The sequence below is a fragment of the Equus asinus genome, chromosome 27, assembly GCF_041296235.1.
Source record: "Equus asinus isolate D_3611 breed Donkey chromosome 27, EquAss-T2T_v2, whole genome shotgun sequence".
Classification (NCBI taxonomy): domain Eukaryota; kingdom Metazoa; phylum Chordata; class Mammalia; order Perissodactyla; family Equidae; genus Equus; species Equus asinus.
Window position 1 is genome coordinate 1080946 of NC_091816.1, and position 16519 is coordinate 1097464.

Consider the following 16519-nt stretch of genomic DNA (forward strand, 5'->3'; position numbering starts at 1 on the left):
TATGAACAATGCTACTATAAACATTTGTGTACAAGTTTGTGCGTGAACGTATGTTCTCATTTCTCTTGGGAGCAGAATTGTTGGGTCATATGCCAACTCTATGTTTATCACTTTGAGGAACTGCCAAACTATTTTCCAAATCTGCTTCTATTCTTAACCCATTCAAATGCACCCTCTACCCTGCTATCATAGTGACCCAGCTAGAAGGCAAACGTAACCACCATTTGAAATCGTCAGTAGTGCCATACGCCCTGTAGGATAAACTATAAACTCTTAGATAGCATATAAAACTCTTGATAATCTTGGCCCTGCCTAATTCTTCAGGGTCGTCATCTTGCCATGCCTTCTTCTCCCACCCAGACCTATTGTGCTCCTCATTAATACTCCAGCGTTATCTGATTACCTGTAGTTCCCTGAACACACCAAGCTTTTAATGCCTCCTCGGCTTGCCCATGTTACTCTTGCTACCTAAAACACTCCTCTCTCTACAGCACACTCACCCTTGGCCTGGACCAATTCATACTCATCTTTGAAAACCCTGCTCAAGGGTAGCCTTCCCCATGATGCCCCTTCTGACCATGCCACTCTAAGGCTAATTCTCTCTCCCCTGTACCACTTGTTTAAGGTGTGACTCTGTGCTGTAATCAACTGTGTACTTGGGTGTCCCTCCCACTGGGCTCTGGGGCTTGTGAGGGGACAGGGACTATACATGTAACTTGTCCATCCCCAGCACTGACAATGCTTGGTGCATAGGGCATGTCCAACGAATGAACAGACCACTGAATAATCAAGTCTTTAACAATCTCAAAGCATAAATCTCACTGTCTCCCATTACCCATCTATTCCCACATTTTACAAGCTACAAAGTTTCAAGTGGTAATTAACATAATTACCTCCTCCTGCAATTTAATTTCCTCTTGGCTCTGTTCTCTACCATCAGTATCCTACCTACAAAAAACTTCAGATGAAGTCACCTCTCAGAACTGTACTTTCCATACCAATTGATAAACCAAATGGAACCCTCCACGGTTAGAAAGGTCTATTCCTTCCCTTCATCTATGTCCACAGTAAAAATAGGAGGCCGAGGGCAGGAGGAGAGCAGGTAAGATCTAGGTAAGCATGTCCACCATGGAGCTTCTCTTCTTGGTGTTTATCCTTCTCCTACCTCAGCTCCTCCAGGTCCTATAATGAGAATAAAGTCATCTGGGCAAAAGGCTCAGCAGAGCTCTCCCTCTGAGAAAGAACAAGCCCCCGTCTCTCTGTGGACGCCGACTTCTGCTCAGCAACCTCAAGGGAAACAGACGGCGAGAGAGGGAAGACGCTACACAGACCGTCTTCTTGCTTACCGTCAAAATCATCTCATCACTGCCACCCGAATGCTCCCTTGCTCTGGGTAAATCAGCCAGATTCTGACTTGTGCAGAGAATCACTGGCCGCCGCTGACAGTGACATTTACAATGCAAAGGAAATACTAGGGGCTAGTCCTGCATTTACAAATGGGTTGTGTTCAAAAGTTTATGTGTAAGTCACTCAGAAGGCACGGGAACAATATGACCTATTGTGGTGAAGCCCTCAGCTCAGCCCACAAAAACCTCTCTAACCCGTTATGTGCCTGCAGTACAGCATTTACGGCGCTACACAAATTGACCCAAGCCTCACAGTTACAACTTCAACAGTCAGAACGACATTTTGAATGGAAGAGGGGACTATCCCTCCCCCACAGGTCAGGCAGGGGACTGGGGACAAGGGAGCTCTAAGTCACTGGTGACGGCTCCTCAGGACCCAGGCTGCAGACCTCGGGGATGGGTGCAGGGAAGGAAGGAGGCAGGGGTGCCTGCCTGGGGCACAGCCTGAGAGGAAGGAGCATGAAAGGATTCAGAAGGGAGTCACGGCCTCCTGGGGTTTTGAAGTCTTAGCTTTATTTCCCAAGCAGGGGTGTGTGCAGGGTGGTGACAAAGAGATGGGGCAGCAGGTGTCAACACTTCAACCACAGATGTGCCTTCAGGCCTGTGGAGGAGGGAAGTGCAGGAAAGAAGGTGGAGATTTGAGGTAGGAACAAGATATCCTCTTTTCCCTTCCCTCTACTGCCTCTTAACTCCCCTCCTCCAGCTGCCATGGGACTTGGATGGACACTGGCATGAGGGCACAGTGATTCTAAGGCAGACTAAGGTGAAAGGAAGAGAGGGACGGAAAGTAACAACCCCAAATTCCGGCAGTGACGAAGGCAGGGGCGGCTCAGCACCGCCAGTTTTGGGAGGCATGCTTGTAAATTACAAATTGTCACAATAAAAATAATTTTACTTTTCATGATAATACAGCATTTGTGAGAAGAAATCCAAGTGCCCACCACTAAAACATTCAAACTCAAAGAACAGAGACACGGTACAAGAAAGAGTGTAAAGCACCAATGCCATTTATTTGACTTGCGGCCATAGAAAAGAGATTAGGGGATTTGAGGTTTTTGCACAAAGCACATTTTCTAATAATGGACTTCCAGGTTTGGGATGTTACACAACATTCCCACTCATGAGTAAAATCAATGCGATTCAGTTCTTTCACACGGTTGGCTTGTGCATGATGGCTGAAACTGGACTGTGAGAAGAAAGCGATTTGTAGAGAAATGGAAGTAGAGAAAGTAATCAACAGGTTTTAAATGATTATTTTAAAAAGTGGTTTCACACTTTTGCTTCCACTCAGGATATAATGAGCTTGAAGGAGCATTGCTTACAATGAAAAAGAGCCAGACCGATTTCCAACGCAAGACTGCTGTGACCTCAGCGGAGAGCTGAGGTCACAGAGCAAACAGCTGGCCCAAAGTCTGAGGTGGGAGAGGAGCCCACAGTGAGTGAAGAGACACGAGCACTTGCTTGCTGGCGTAGGTGGAACAGGACACTGGTAATAAGAAATTGACAAAATGATGAAGGCCAAGCGCAGGCTGGCAGGACAGGGAAGTCCAGGGGGTTCCAAAAGGTGGAGGAGTGTGCCCTCTCCTGCAGGCTCTTTCTCCAGGAACTTCGTGGGGACTCACAGAGAAATCAGAAGGAGGCTTAAGAACGTGTCCATGGGGTGCAGGCCTAGGGGAGGCGGTCAGCAGTCATGCGGGAGGGGACAAGAAACTCCCCCAGATCCTTCTCTCTGGTCTCCCCTCTATGGAACAAAAACCTCACTGGTTGGGAAAGGGCAACATTCGCACCCTCAGGGAACTGGTGAAAACTCATTGCAGCCGGGGGAAGGGAGGAGCGAAAAGGCCTTATTCCTGGGGTGGGACAGGAGAACACCCAAGACCCAGTGACATGGAGCCTGCGCAGGACCGAGATTTAATCAGAACACCAGAGACTGGCCCTCTCCCCACTGCCCTGCACAGCTATGCCAACAAGCTTGAATGACAAATGACAGCAGACTTGCTGGGCTGGGACAGAAGTCCAAGAAGAACTTGTCCTAGGGGCAGTGCAAAGGGAAGACCTCAACTGCAGAGCTGGCAGGCAACACGCAGGCAAAACCACCCCCACCCTGAAGACAAGGCATCACCAAAAGAATTTAAAGCCTGTGGGGCACGGAGGGTAACCATGGCAACAACAAACCTCCAACCCAGCCCGACTCCTGATTAGACTAACTCACCCCCCGCCACACACACTCAAGGCCCAGGAGAACGAAGTGTGCCATTTCCAGGCATAAACAGTACTTATCTCAGTCTCTACTAGCTACACAAGATGTCCAAGTTTCAGTGAAAATCATGAGGCATAGGAAAAGGCAAGACAAAAACTCAAGACACAAAGCAACCCTCAGAACCAGAGTCAGATAAGACAAAGATGCCGGAATTATCTGACAGGGAATTTAAAATAACCATAAGTAATATGCTAAAGGCTCTAGTGGAAAAAGTGGACAACACGTGTGATCAGACGGGTAACTTCAGCAGAGAGATGGCAGTTACAAGAATCAAATGGAAATGCTAGAAATTAACAATAGAGTAATGCAGATAAAGAATGCCTTGGAGGGACCAGCAGCCTTCTCTCTGCTGAGGAAAGCATAAGTTAACTTGAAGTGGGTCAATAAAAGGTAGCCAAACTAAAACGCAAAGAGAAAAAAGTGAAAACACAGAAAGAAACAGAACATCCAAGAGCTGTGAGACAAGGTCCAGCAGTGTGACAGACACATAACTGGAACTCCAGAAGAAGAGAGAAGGGACAGGGCAAAGAGACAGCTCAAGAAATAGTGGCTCAGAATTTCCCAAAATGAATGACAGGCACCAAACCACAGATCCTAAAAGTTCAGAGACCACCAAGTAGGAGAAATACAAAGACAAAACAAAACAAAGCCAAGGCATAACTTAGTTAACAGATTTGCACCAAGGTTACCTTCATCCTTTCAATAACTGTGCACCATTATGTAAAACACAGACACTAGGTGAAGCTGGGTGAAGGGGATACAGGAACCCTGTGCCATTTTTGCAACTCTTTTGTAATTCTAAAATTATTTCAAAATAAAATGTTTTTAAAAAGTGGTTTTAGTGGTAGGTACTACATTGAGAATATCCTAGTAATGTCTAGGATAGAAAAGGAAAATAACTTTCTAAGAAGCTACTCTCATCTGTGTATCCCTAACCCCTAGCGTTTATGTTTCTGAGTTTGGAGTTTAAAGCAGATTTGTGGTCTGTCACAGGAACTCAAGTACTATTTACGGTATTATTTCTATGGAAAATATCCTCCAATACAAACATCTAATTTACAATGTAACTTTAAGAGCAGAGCAGATGTGTGAGGGGAGAATTGTGTATACCTGAGATTTATATACATTTTTCTTCCAGAAGGTTTCAAGCAATGTCTTTCATACATATTGATTGCAGTGTATACAATGGGTATGGGAGCTGAAGGCTGAGTGAGGCATAGGCCTGGTCCTCTAGGAAGGCACTGTACACAGGGCAGTAAGACACATACTGATTGCGCAGTGTATACAACGGGTACGGAGCTGAAGGCTGAGTGAGGCGTAGGCCTGGCCCTCTAGGAAGGCACTGCACACAGGGCAGTAAGACACATACTGATTGCGCAGTGTATACAACGGGTACGGAGCTGAAGGCTGAGTGAGGCGTAGGCCTGGCCCTCTAGGAAGGCACTGCACACAGGGCAGTAAGAGTCAGGAGTCCAGGCTCCTCCGCACGCTGACAGGAGGATGCTGGTGGCATTGGACTTCACTACGCCTCACCTAGCTGGCTCTCCATGGGAAAGATGGCTATGAGGGCTATTTTATTAACGGACAGGAAACCCTACTGTGTACCGATTACCATTGCTAGCAGCTGTCAGCCAAGACTGGCTGAATCTAAATGAAGAGCTACAAAAGCAGAGGGAGGATGAGACGTGCCCTCAAGCACAATACACCACTTTGGGAAGAACAAAAGAGAACTTCCACAGAAAAGATTTCAGAGAGCAGACAGATGTAGGACCCTGGGCAGAGACGGTGGGAGGTTGGGTCTCCCAGTGGACTGTGCGTAGCAAGGACAGTCAAGGCAGGCAGGAGAGGAAGTATTCAGAGGCAGGAGAGGAAGGGCAGAAGGAGCAGCAGGAAATGAAGGGGAAAAGCAAGTTGGGATCGGATCGTGGAGACCCCCGGGACTGCCCAAGCCACGCATTTATATAAAATCCAAAACTTACGTAAAGTAGTATATTTTGGAGAATATAACACAAACGTAAACCCTGCCTCTTCCCCTAAAGAAGGGACAAGCACGCCAAACAGCTCTGTAACAGTTCTTAACTGGCTGTTTTGAACTCAGTATCAACTCCCTGCCCCTCTTCCATAATGCTGTAACAGTTCTGAGAAGAAACGCAGGTCCGAGCAGTTTAAATAAAGCTGTCCATGCTCCAGGCTCCTAGATGCTGCCCCTTCTTCCCTCGCTTAAGTGAAGGCTTTATCATCACAGCTTCTTCCCGCGTCTCTTTCTGCTTCTCTCCCCCAGGATCTCACATTTTTCTTTCTCTTCCTTTCAAAACTTCTTCCCAAGAAAATGTATACAATTCGTCAGTGTAGGACCTCTCCCAAAGGGGTTTGCACGCCTTTGGTGTGCTTTTAAAAGATTTCCCCACAACATTCTGGGACCAGAGAAGTGTATGTATTGGGCCAGAGACCCCCGGAGGTCAGAGATGGCACAATGAAGAACTAAGATATAGGGTGTAGGGCAGAGCTGGGCTCTAAAATCTTGGTCCCATCACTCACCAGCTGGTGACCCTGAGGCTGTTACTTAATCTCTTTGAGTTTCAGATTCCACATCAACAAAACAGAGATAAGCAAGTGTCTACCTCGCTAATGGCAGCAGGGATTAAATAAACTAGTGTTTGTGAAATGTCAGAAATAGTGCCTGGTGACAGACACAAGATCAGCTGGAATGAACCACGGCAGTCCCCATCTCGGACCACTGGGACCCGCAGATGCTGCAACTGTTTGAGCACTTGTGAACCACAGCAAGCCAGAGGAGGAAAGGGCTATTTGGGACCCAAGAGCTAGGTCCACTGCCTCCTGGGAAGGAAGGATCTTCTAACTCTAGACTCAGATGATCCCTGTGAGCTAAACTCCTACGCCCAGCCCTCAGGATCCTGTGAGCTATGTTCTTGGCGACTCTCAGGTCCTGCTTGCTGGTTAGGCTGGTCTCCTCCCTAACCCTATACTCCAACCCTATTCCTTAGTCAAACTGCTTTCTAGAACCGCCCTCTGCTGCCAACCTGTTCCCCACCTCACCCCCTCTCCAATAACCCCTTCTCACTCTTCGAAAGTGGCTCAGGTCCCACCTCCTCTGACATCTGGCTGACCATCTGGCTCACATCCAGCCACCAACTCTGAAGCCCACAGCACCCAGAATCAATTCCCCCCGCTGGACCCTCAGTCGCTCAGTCTTGCCTCCCCACATGGGTAGTCAGGTCCTTCAGGCCTGAGACCTGCCTTTATCCTCCTTTCTCAACCCCCAAAACAGCTGGGGCCATTCTGCACCTGTAACAGGTGTGCCATCCATGCATGTTGATAAAGCTTTGGCACAGGACCTCATCCATGACCCTAACAGAGGACAAACTAGAGGTCTGGTGAAAAAACTACAGATCCTTTCTGTAAACACCACTTCCTACCCAACACTGCTGAGCAGGCTGAGGTCTGAGCAGCAGCCCCACCACACCACGGGGGCTGCGCCCTTCGTGTGCAGGCGGTCCCCTGTCTGCCCATCTCCCCCTCCGCCCCATTCCCACACCTCCTTGCAGTCGGTGTGAGGCCCGGGTCAGGCCTTCGCTCCATGGAGCCTTTGCTGGCTACTCCCGCTACAGCCAAGTTCCTCTGTCTTCGACATCCCACAGCATCACGAGAGCTCTCTGACAGCCTATTCTTAATAGGAAACATAAGGCAGGAAGAACAGCGATACCTCAAGTTTTTAAAAAAAATGCCCTGGGAACTAAACTGCTTTGAGTGAGTACAATATAAATACCAAAAGCAAAATCATCATAACACAAAGCTTCTGTAGTCTTGTAAAAAAATACTCCATCCACATAGAATGTATGTCAAACACAGGTTCCATCTGTCCCAGCCCAGGGAAGGTCAACAGACTGACCCTCGGCAAAGCTGGCAGGACTGCACAGGTCACCTTCTAATTCCATCTTCCTCTTTCCTTACCTTTCCGTCCTATGCTCTCAGCTGTGGAGGTAAGACTGGCTTCCTAGTTTGCAGGCCCAGTGCAAAGTGAAAATGTGGGGTCCCTTGTCCAAAAATTATTAAGAACTTCCAAATATTCTGCGACAGCAGAGCATCTATTCTAGCACGGGGCTCTTCCGCTTGCCCTGATAGAGGGAAGGACTCCTGCCCACTGGCAGAAACCCAAGGCTGGGCCACTTTCTTTCACCACAGGCAGAATTCGCTCTACAAAGTGTAGCCTCAAACCATTTATTTGCTTTTAAGCCTCTTATCTCTGATTTCAGAATAAAAAGCATTTGTCCCCTTAAAGAAACTTAAAACATCAGCAGAAAATGAGGAGACTGGAGGGAGGTAGTGGGACAGAGGGGACAGGGTGAGGTGACAGAGGGATCTAATATCCTGCAGGCCTGCTCAGAACCTCCCCGTAAACCCATGCGGTCAGCCCTGCGCACAGTGAAGTGAGGGATGGTCAGAAGGCTGTCCCGAGTCCTAAGCCCTTGCTTCCCTGTAGACGCTGGCTGAGAACTGAGGCCCAACTCAGGCCCTGACGTCCTTCTGCTGTCCTGCCTGCCAGCAAGTCTCCCGGCCGCTCTGTCTTCCCTCCACACTCCAAACACAGATCAGACCCACCCACTGTGCAGAAGCCCTGCTCTCCCTTACTTCTGCACCAAGATCCCCAGATGCCCCCAAATGCCCAGAAATGCACCTGCCTTACCTTTTTTACCCCAAGTCACAAAGTTGCTGACAAAGAAGCCCGTCTCTGAATTGCACATGATGGAAAGGACCCGTTTCCCATCCTCAGTCCCAAGCACCTTGCTCTCAGGACCTGGAACATGTCTGAAAAAGCTTTAGCTAAGTGGTCACAGGGCATTCCCTGGAGGCTATGGTGAGACACAAACAAGGGAGTCAAACACTCCTTATCTTCCCTCCGTGCCTGAGCTTCCCAGAAAGCACAAGGTCTCGGTTGCAGAGACAGGAGGTCAGGATTTACTGCACAGGCAGCTACTAAGGTTTTATAGCTGTTTCTATATCCCCTTGTTTTAAAACATATCTCAAAATGCCCTTAACACTTTCATTTTCTTGTGGATCATGGCATGGCTCCACCTCACCCCAAAATCAACACTTTTAGTGTCTGACCCACTCTTGCCACTCCTAACCATTCAAAAGCTGGAGGAGAGTGAGCTGCCCAGGCTGACAACAGACAGAAACTGTTGGAGATAGCAGACACAAATGCCTCACACAGGATCCACATGATCAGATGTACGGATGGTAAAAGGAGTAATTCGGAAAGCTAAATTGTCTTATGGAATGATGTCAAATTTATGTCCAAGAGCTCTATTTAAAAATATGAAATCAAAGCCAAATGTTGTGCCACTCAGATTTAAATGGGAGTCTGTATACCCCACACTGAAGGAATAACTAAACCACAAACAAAAGAAAGAGTTTCTGTTTACTCGAGGAGAAATAGGCATCCTAAGGCCCAGGATCTGATCACGTTTTCCTACTTTAACTTCTTTTCCCAGATGGTTGTAAAAAAAATTTGTGCTATTATGTGAGACTCCAAAGCAAAAACCAGCACCAGCGAAACATCTGGGGAAAGGAAAAAGGAGGCAAACGTTGTTCCCTCTGTCCTTTAGAGACAGATAATAATTAAATCAATATAGATAATAAATTAGAGTCATCAACATGGTATTCTCCCTCTGCAAGCTTCACAGAGTTGTAGAAAGTGGCCACAGTCAGACCAGACCTTATAAATAATCTATCTGAACTCCTCCTTGTATAGTGGAGGATCCAAAAGGGTGGGTGGCATGTCCTGGGTCACCCAGCAGAGTGGGTGGCAGGGCATCCCTCGGGGACTGTTTCTTGGCAAAGCTAAGAAGAAAAGAAGTCAAACCAGCACTTTGCATTCTGTGGAAGGCTGTGGCTGGGGAGAGCCCTGGACGACACGTAAGTCAAGTCTCTTTTTGACAGATGAGGAAACCGAGTCTCAAGGAGCTCACACACTCCCCAGGCTCATGTGATCGTGCCACCTGCCTCCTAGGGAGTTTTAAGTTTTACATAGCTATTATCAGCTGGGAGCATTCCACAGGCTTTTATTTTATTTCTTTAAACACAAAGACTCCCCATCTTTATCACACTACTTCTGGGTTCACCAAATCTGTCACCTTCATTTAGAACTCTCCAAGAGAGTGGAAAACCCCACTTGTCACCTAAAATTTCCCCATGGACTTCTACTAAATTGCTCCAACTTTTGGACTACTGACACCCGAAACACAAAATCAATCTCTCTAAGGTTATGTAAAGAAACCATGGTAAGTAATCTGAAAGATATACTTCACCCTGATAAGGTCCCATCACTCATTATAGAAAACAGACTTCAAATCAGACCCTTTCCATTCCCCTCTTTCTCCTTAACTAGATGTAGATCAAAGAATCATGAGCCGGGATTGAAAAGGTCCTCCATGTAATTCAGTCCCACCACCTCTCTGATGCTGTAATCATGGATTATAACCTCCTGGCCAAGTGGCCAGATGACACAATTCTTGCAGTGACGGGAATCCCACTTTGTCCTGAAACATCACTGTTTGAAAGTTACTCCTTATGTTGAATTTAACTCTCCTTCTGCAGCTTCCTCTGACTAGCGGAATCTTTCACAATGCTCTCTTTCCTGAGAAAATAAAAGATTGCCTCCATAATCTTTTGTGATACGAATGAAAAAATGAAACGAACTGTGCTTCTTATAACAGTCAAATACGTATAAATATATTTAAAGTGTTCGTGTCTATTTACTCATCATATGAAAACAGCTGACTAGACTTTCACCAAATTTGAAAGGTTTGTGTGGTTTGATCTGGCTTAAAACACGGGGTGTGTGCAGCACATGAAAGCAACAATGGGCAGCCACAAGAACGTGTCTCTAAGAGAAAGCCAGCCAGATCTTAGAAGCAATAAACTCAGTGATGAGAGGCCTGTGTCACTGCTGATGGAGACAACAGGCCTTATGTATTAAGATATCGTACACAGAAAAGCAGAAATTTCAAATATGAATGCAGACTAAAATCATAAGGGCAAACATTCCAGATTGCAGGCATTGCATCGTAATCAACTTCTTTTCAAATTGTTTTGTATGTGGGCAGCTCTTGTAGCATACTCCAGGGCAGGTGGCAACTAGGATTTGTGTTTTAAGGATGTTAATGATCTTGCCAGGGGGTCGGTTAATAAGACAACCTATGTGGAAATGTCTCCTAACTGCATGAATTTACAGTTCACATACAAAGTGGAAAAAAACCATAAGACATGGAAGTGTCCAAAGAGAACAGGCATAAACAACAGTGGGAGGGTTTCTGATATGACTAAAGAGAGTCTGTCTTGCCCGTAGGCTGATGAGATGGCGGTTACACAACCTAAGGAGGGAGTGGGGTAATGAGGCCGCAGCTACACGTCTGGGAAGTTGGAGGAGACTCCATCCAGAAACAGGGCGAGGACCTGGATGCCCTTGATGGCACCACTTCTCCCAAATTATTAGTGGATTTTTGAACCAGTAACAATGGGAAAAGTTGATAAGAAGAAGATACCAATGAGTCTCCCAAGAAACTAGACAAGGCTTTCTTCTGAAGTTAGACACAATCAAACACGAATTGATAGTCGGTTGTTCTGTGCACAGGAAAAAAGCAGAGCCACTCATCTCACTGGTTTCCATGTGCTCTGACAATCTGTACAACATAACCTAGTGGTTAGGGACGTGGACTTGGGAACCAGACTTCCTAGATTCAAATCCTGGCTCTGTCACTTGGTAACTGAGCGACCTTAGAGAACTTACTAACTTAACCCGAATCTCCACTTCCTCATCCCCTAATGGGGTCATTACGAGAAAAGAGTGCATTCGTAAGTGTGAAGTTCCTAGAACGGAGCCTGGCAGATCTAAGTGCTGCATCGTACACGTTTGCTGCTATTCTCCTGTTCCAGGCCTGTAACCAATCTGCAGGAGAAGAGCCTGTGAGAAGGGACAAATCAAAACTGCCTATCCTACTCTATTTGGGCTTCAAAGTTTTATGTTTCTATTTTATTCTCTCCTTAAAAAAAGAAAAACAAAAGCAAGGAGTTCTTCCTCCTTCTGCCCAGGAACAATGAACCTGTCCACTCAATGTCTGTGGTTTCCACCGGAAGGAAGTGGAAGCAGATGTTTCTGAAAAGCAAAAACCATGCTACACACCTTGGCGTCGCCCACGTGAAACTTTCTACCAGCCATCCCCAAAGCCAACCCCAGCCTCCAGCCGTGAGCTGCCCGGGTGCCCACACCCAGATGCCTTGTCTTCACTTCCCGCCCCAATTCACAAACCTGCCGACCTTCTATGAAATCCGCGGCCGTGTAAAGACGCTGATTTGGGCCGCTTTCCGCAGGACTGTTCAGGGTCTCCAGGGCAGACTCAATGGCTTCCACCAGCTCGTCCCGCTTGTCCTTCCTCACGGGTTTCTCCTCGGGGTGGCGGGTCAAGCCCGTCTCCAGCTGGTACACTTTCTGCAGCGTGAAGCTATCGAAGGGCACCGCGGCATACTCGGTGGCCAGCTTGACGCCGGCGTGCACCTCCGCCCTGTCCACCTGCGAGCGCAGGAAGGTCAGCAGATCTGCCTGGGGCTTCTCGGGGAGCCCCGGGTCAGGCCCCAGGCCCGCGGCCTCGCTGGCGTGATACTGTGCATGCCTGAGCTGCTCGCTCCTCTCCTGCAGCTCCTCCTTGAGCTGCGCAATCTGCCTCTTGAGGCTGCCGATGTAGTTGCGGTGCTGCTCCTCCCACTCCTGCAGGACAGCCTGGTACCCTTCCTTCCCTGTGGGGCCGTTGGCCCGGGGCAGCCCCAGCCGCTCCTCGTCGCCTTTTGGAGTGCAGGCCAACATGTAGAGGACAGAGATGGCACAGCAGAGGAGCACGAGCAAAACCCCCACCCGAGAGACCCACGCAAGCAGCCCCCGCCGGACCATCCTCATTCAGGAATCAGCCCTGCGTCCAGAACTGGCGGCATTCCAGATGCCAGAGCCCCGCGGAAGGGCTTCCCTGGACTAGGCCACCGGGAGCATGCGTCGGCGGCTCCCTGAGGTGCTTTCATCCATCGCTTTCTACATGTCGTCTTGTCCCTTGGAGTCGACCACCACGTGCAGCAGCTTTCCCACTTCTAAAGGGTGATCTTCCGAGCAGAAGCAACGAGTTAGGTGAAACCTCCAAGTTTTCACGTTCATTCCCATCATAGCCTTCCAGATGTGCGGCAGACAAGAGGGGGCCTGGGAAGAGAACAAACGACAAGACACTTAATAAGGTGAACACCCATATGTTCACTATGGCAATCAACAGTCAAGAGACATCCCATGAGGTTTATGGGAAATGCTTATGACAGGTGATTAAATAGTTAAATGTTTGTAAATCAAAAGACAACTATGTATTTGCAGAACTATGCATATAAAGAACAAAGGATGCAGAAAAAATGATTGGAAGGAAATATGGCAAAACGTGAATCTCTTTGGGTGGGATTCTCTCTGGATGATTTTTCTCCTTCTCTATATTTTTCTGTATCTTGTAAATTTTCCACAATGGCACATATTATTTTGAAAGTTAAAAGGGAAAAAGCAAAACTTTAATAACACTGAAATGGCAGGCAGGGACTTCCCCGGCCAGGGCCTGCCCAGCATTAGTGGATGCAAAAAGTGAGGCCTACAGCACAGGGCAGGGCTGCAAGCTGGTTCCAAATGGCCTTCAAGCTTTCTGATAAGGAGGTGGGGAAGCACCGGAGGCTCAAATATGCAAATAATAAATGTGGATGCTAACATATTCAGAAGGAATCAGGGGACGGTTGTTCCAGCTGACTCCAGTTCTGCTTGCAGACAGATGAGATCACCACAGAAAGGGATGGGGTTGGGAGAACAGAAACCAGAATACTGTCTTGTCAGGACTCAAATCCCAGGCCTGTCTCTGCCACAGCCTCTAGAAGGACTTCTGTGTCCTGAGTGCCCATCAGAAATACCCAGACAGATCGCAGGGCCTTGCATTCGAATAATGCTCTGCACCTCACCTCCAAACCCCCAGAGACAGATGAGGGGCCATCCTAACTGGCCTCCTCCATTTCCCCCAGGCGTCCTCCCTGCGTCCTCCCCCAGCAGGACATCCCCACAGCACGCTCCCTCCCAGTGTTCTCCCTTCCTGAATCCCCTTTCCTCATCTCGCCTACCCATTTGAGCCAGAAAAAAATAAAGAATGATAGATGGAAACTAGATCAAATAAAATTTCTTGTTTAGCGGGATTTTTATAAAACCTTCCTAGATGTATCTTTTTATATCACTTCTTCAAAACAAGCTCCTTGAGGGTACTGTGTCCTGGCCATTTTATTAAAAATTTGACACTTTTAATAATCACCACAATAACTAAATTATTCTGTACATGGTCTTCACCTGACCCAGAAATCCAGATTCTGGGCCAATAATCATCCCATTTACTGGTGGTCTGTCCCATTTACCAACTGGAAGAGGTACTCCAGTTAGTTAGCAACTTCAGGACCCCTGGGAGAAGAGAGATCTGTTCCTTCTAGCCTTCTGTCTATGCTGAAAATACAGCAGACAGTGACAGGCTCATTGACTTTATCTGACTACGGACTATGGCCACACCCGAGAGTTCCTCTTCTATCACCCAGTTATGTGACTCTTACAGATATGATGTTATCAAAGTAGTTTATTTCTTAATTTTCCTTAAAAAGTCAACACATAACATTCTCTACAATATTTCCCTTGGCCTGAGGATTCTCGCTCCTATAATTTGGAACAAAACACAGTTATTAGCGCTAAGTCTAAAGTGCATGTTTAGCCCTGGAAGGCTTTTCTGTCTGATGAAAACCTCAGATTTGTATAATTACTGTAATTCTGTGATTAAAAACATCTCAGCTTTGGTGTTCGGCACCTTGCTGTTTTTAATGGACTCTCTCAGATGAACGCATTATATCCAAGGATTAAATTACCAGTGATTATCATGTTGTTCTGCCACTTGAAACACTTTTACTTTAAATAGATTGTCATTAAAGACAAAATAAGCAAATCAAGGAAAAAAAGCAACATTCAACACAATTTATTGTGCTGCAAAAACAAAGTATGCAATCTTTCTAACATATTTTTTAATGGAATAATTGTTACATTTGCATAATAAATTGAAATCATGTTAGTTAAGTGAAGTAATGTATTGAAGCTATGGGTAAAGAAATTTAAAACTGTACAATAATTATTTTGTGTTGTTCTGTAAGTCTCTTTAAAGTCTAGTCTGGCTTTTGAAATTCACTGCGATAAATCTCAAAGTTATTTGGTATTCCATTCTTTTGGATGTAAAAAGACGGAAAAAAACAGATTTTAGGAAGAAATTACTTTTTTAAAAAAACAAAATGCCACAAAAATTACTGCCAAAGGAGCAGTGATGAATTTCTCCTTTTAAATGTCAGACAACATACATCAGAAACAAAATTCTTTTTACAAAACAAAACAAAATAATTAAAAGTTGTGCCCCTGCATCCTTTAACAGACGCAATATTTTCTAACGATTCTAGAAATCTAATCTGTACTCAAAATAATAACAACTGGCTAAGCCACGGAGGCCAAGAGATCTGCTCGCTGAGGTCAGGAGGCGGATCCTTCGGACTCTTGCTTCTATGGAGACTTCAGCTTTCTCATTTGGCAGCACAGAACATCACTATTTTTTTTTTTTTAATTTTTTTCCTTTTTCTCCCCAAAGCTCCCCGGTACATAGTTGTATATTCTTCATTGTGGGTCCTTCTAGTTGTGGCATGTGGGACGCTGCCTCAGCGTGGTTTGATGAGCGGTGCCATGTCCGCGCCCAGGATTCGAACCAACAAAATACTGGGCCGCCTGCAGCAGAGCGCGCAGACTTAACCACTTGGCCACGGGGCCAGCCCCGAACATCACTCTTAAGAGCAGATGCTTCTTTACCAGCTCTACTACATACAGGAACGAACACCTCAATGAGATGTCACCAGATCAAACTTCAGCTAAACCTCAAAGGCACTGTGCAGTCTCTTCCTCTTTCCGCAGAGGTGTTGGGAGAATCAAAGAGTTAAGATTTATAATGTGTTTACCAGCTTGCAGATGGAAAGCACCATGTAATTACCAAGCACTATTACAAGTCAGAGATGACAGTGAAAATATAGCTTTGTGTGATCACAGCAGCATTGTGCTACTATTTTAAAACTGAGAAAAGGCACCCAGATTTTGGACTAACTCAGGCTTTGCGGGGGGTTGGGGACAGGCAAGAAGTGGAAAGCAAGATGGAGCCCCTATCAACAGCCAACGTTAGGACCTTTGGGAGAAGAGAGATGCACATTTGTATTTTTTAACTATAGAAAATCCTTTGTGCTCATCAGGTTCCTTGCCACTTAGATTTTTAAACATCCATCCTTACTATCACTTTCCTCAATATTCTCCTGTCCCTGGCCAGGTCCCCAAGGATGGTTCTGTGACACACCTTGTCCAAAACACTGGATTTATTGATTAGGTTGACGAGAACATCCAGCACAATGGCTTTGCTGTCATTCTTAGAATCTCTGGGGAACAAGACGGCTGGGAGAAGTCTTCTTCACAGTCCACTGTGAAGGCAAAACAGCACTGCAGAGCAATGCTTCCCAGTGACATCCAGGTCCGAGCCCACCTAAAGCAAGGTTATTCCAAAACTCTCAGCCTGGAAGAGGGTTCTCAGTGCAGACTGCTGTTCCATCATCCTCAGGCCAGAATAACCCTAAGAGTTTTTTTCCTGGGGTATATAGGTAGAGGGCTGCTGAAGAGCTTACAGCACTTTCTGAACATTTAGGCAGAGAGTGTGAAAGACAC

At 46.6% G+C, this 16519-nt stretch overlaps 1 protein-coding gene across 14 annotated transcripts in view; it reads right to left on the reverse strand.

Annotated features, from left to right (window-relative positions):
- The window catches only part of CSGALNACT1 (chondroitin sulfate N-acetylgalactosaminyltransferase 1), a 342149-nt gene that overhangs the window by 94442 nt on the left and 231188 nt on the right, over positions 1 to 16519 (reverse strand). For all 14 annotated transcript variants that reach the window (XM_070499792.1, XM_044751081.2, XM_070499794.1 and 11 more), the window contains one exon: positions 12004 to 12928. In XM_070499792.1, the coding sequence (XP_070355893.1) occupies positions 12004 to 12637 (634 nt within the window). In that variant the 5' untranslated portion in view covers positions 12638 to 12928. The remainder of the gene's footprint in view (positions 1 to 12003; positions 12929 to 16519) is intronic.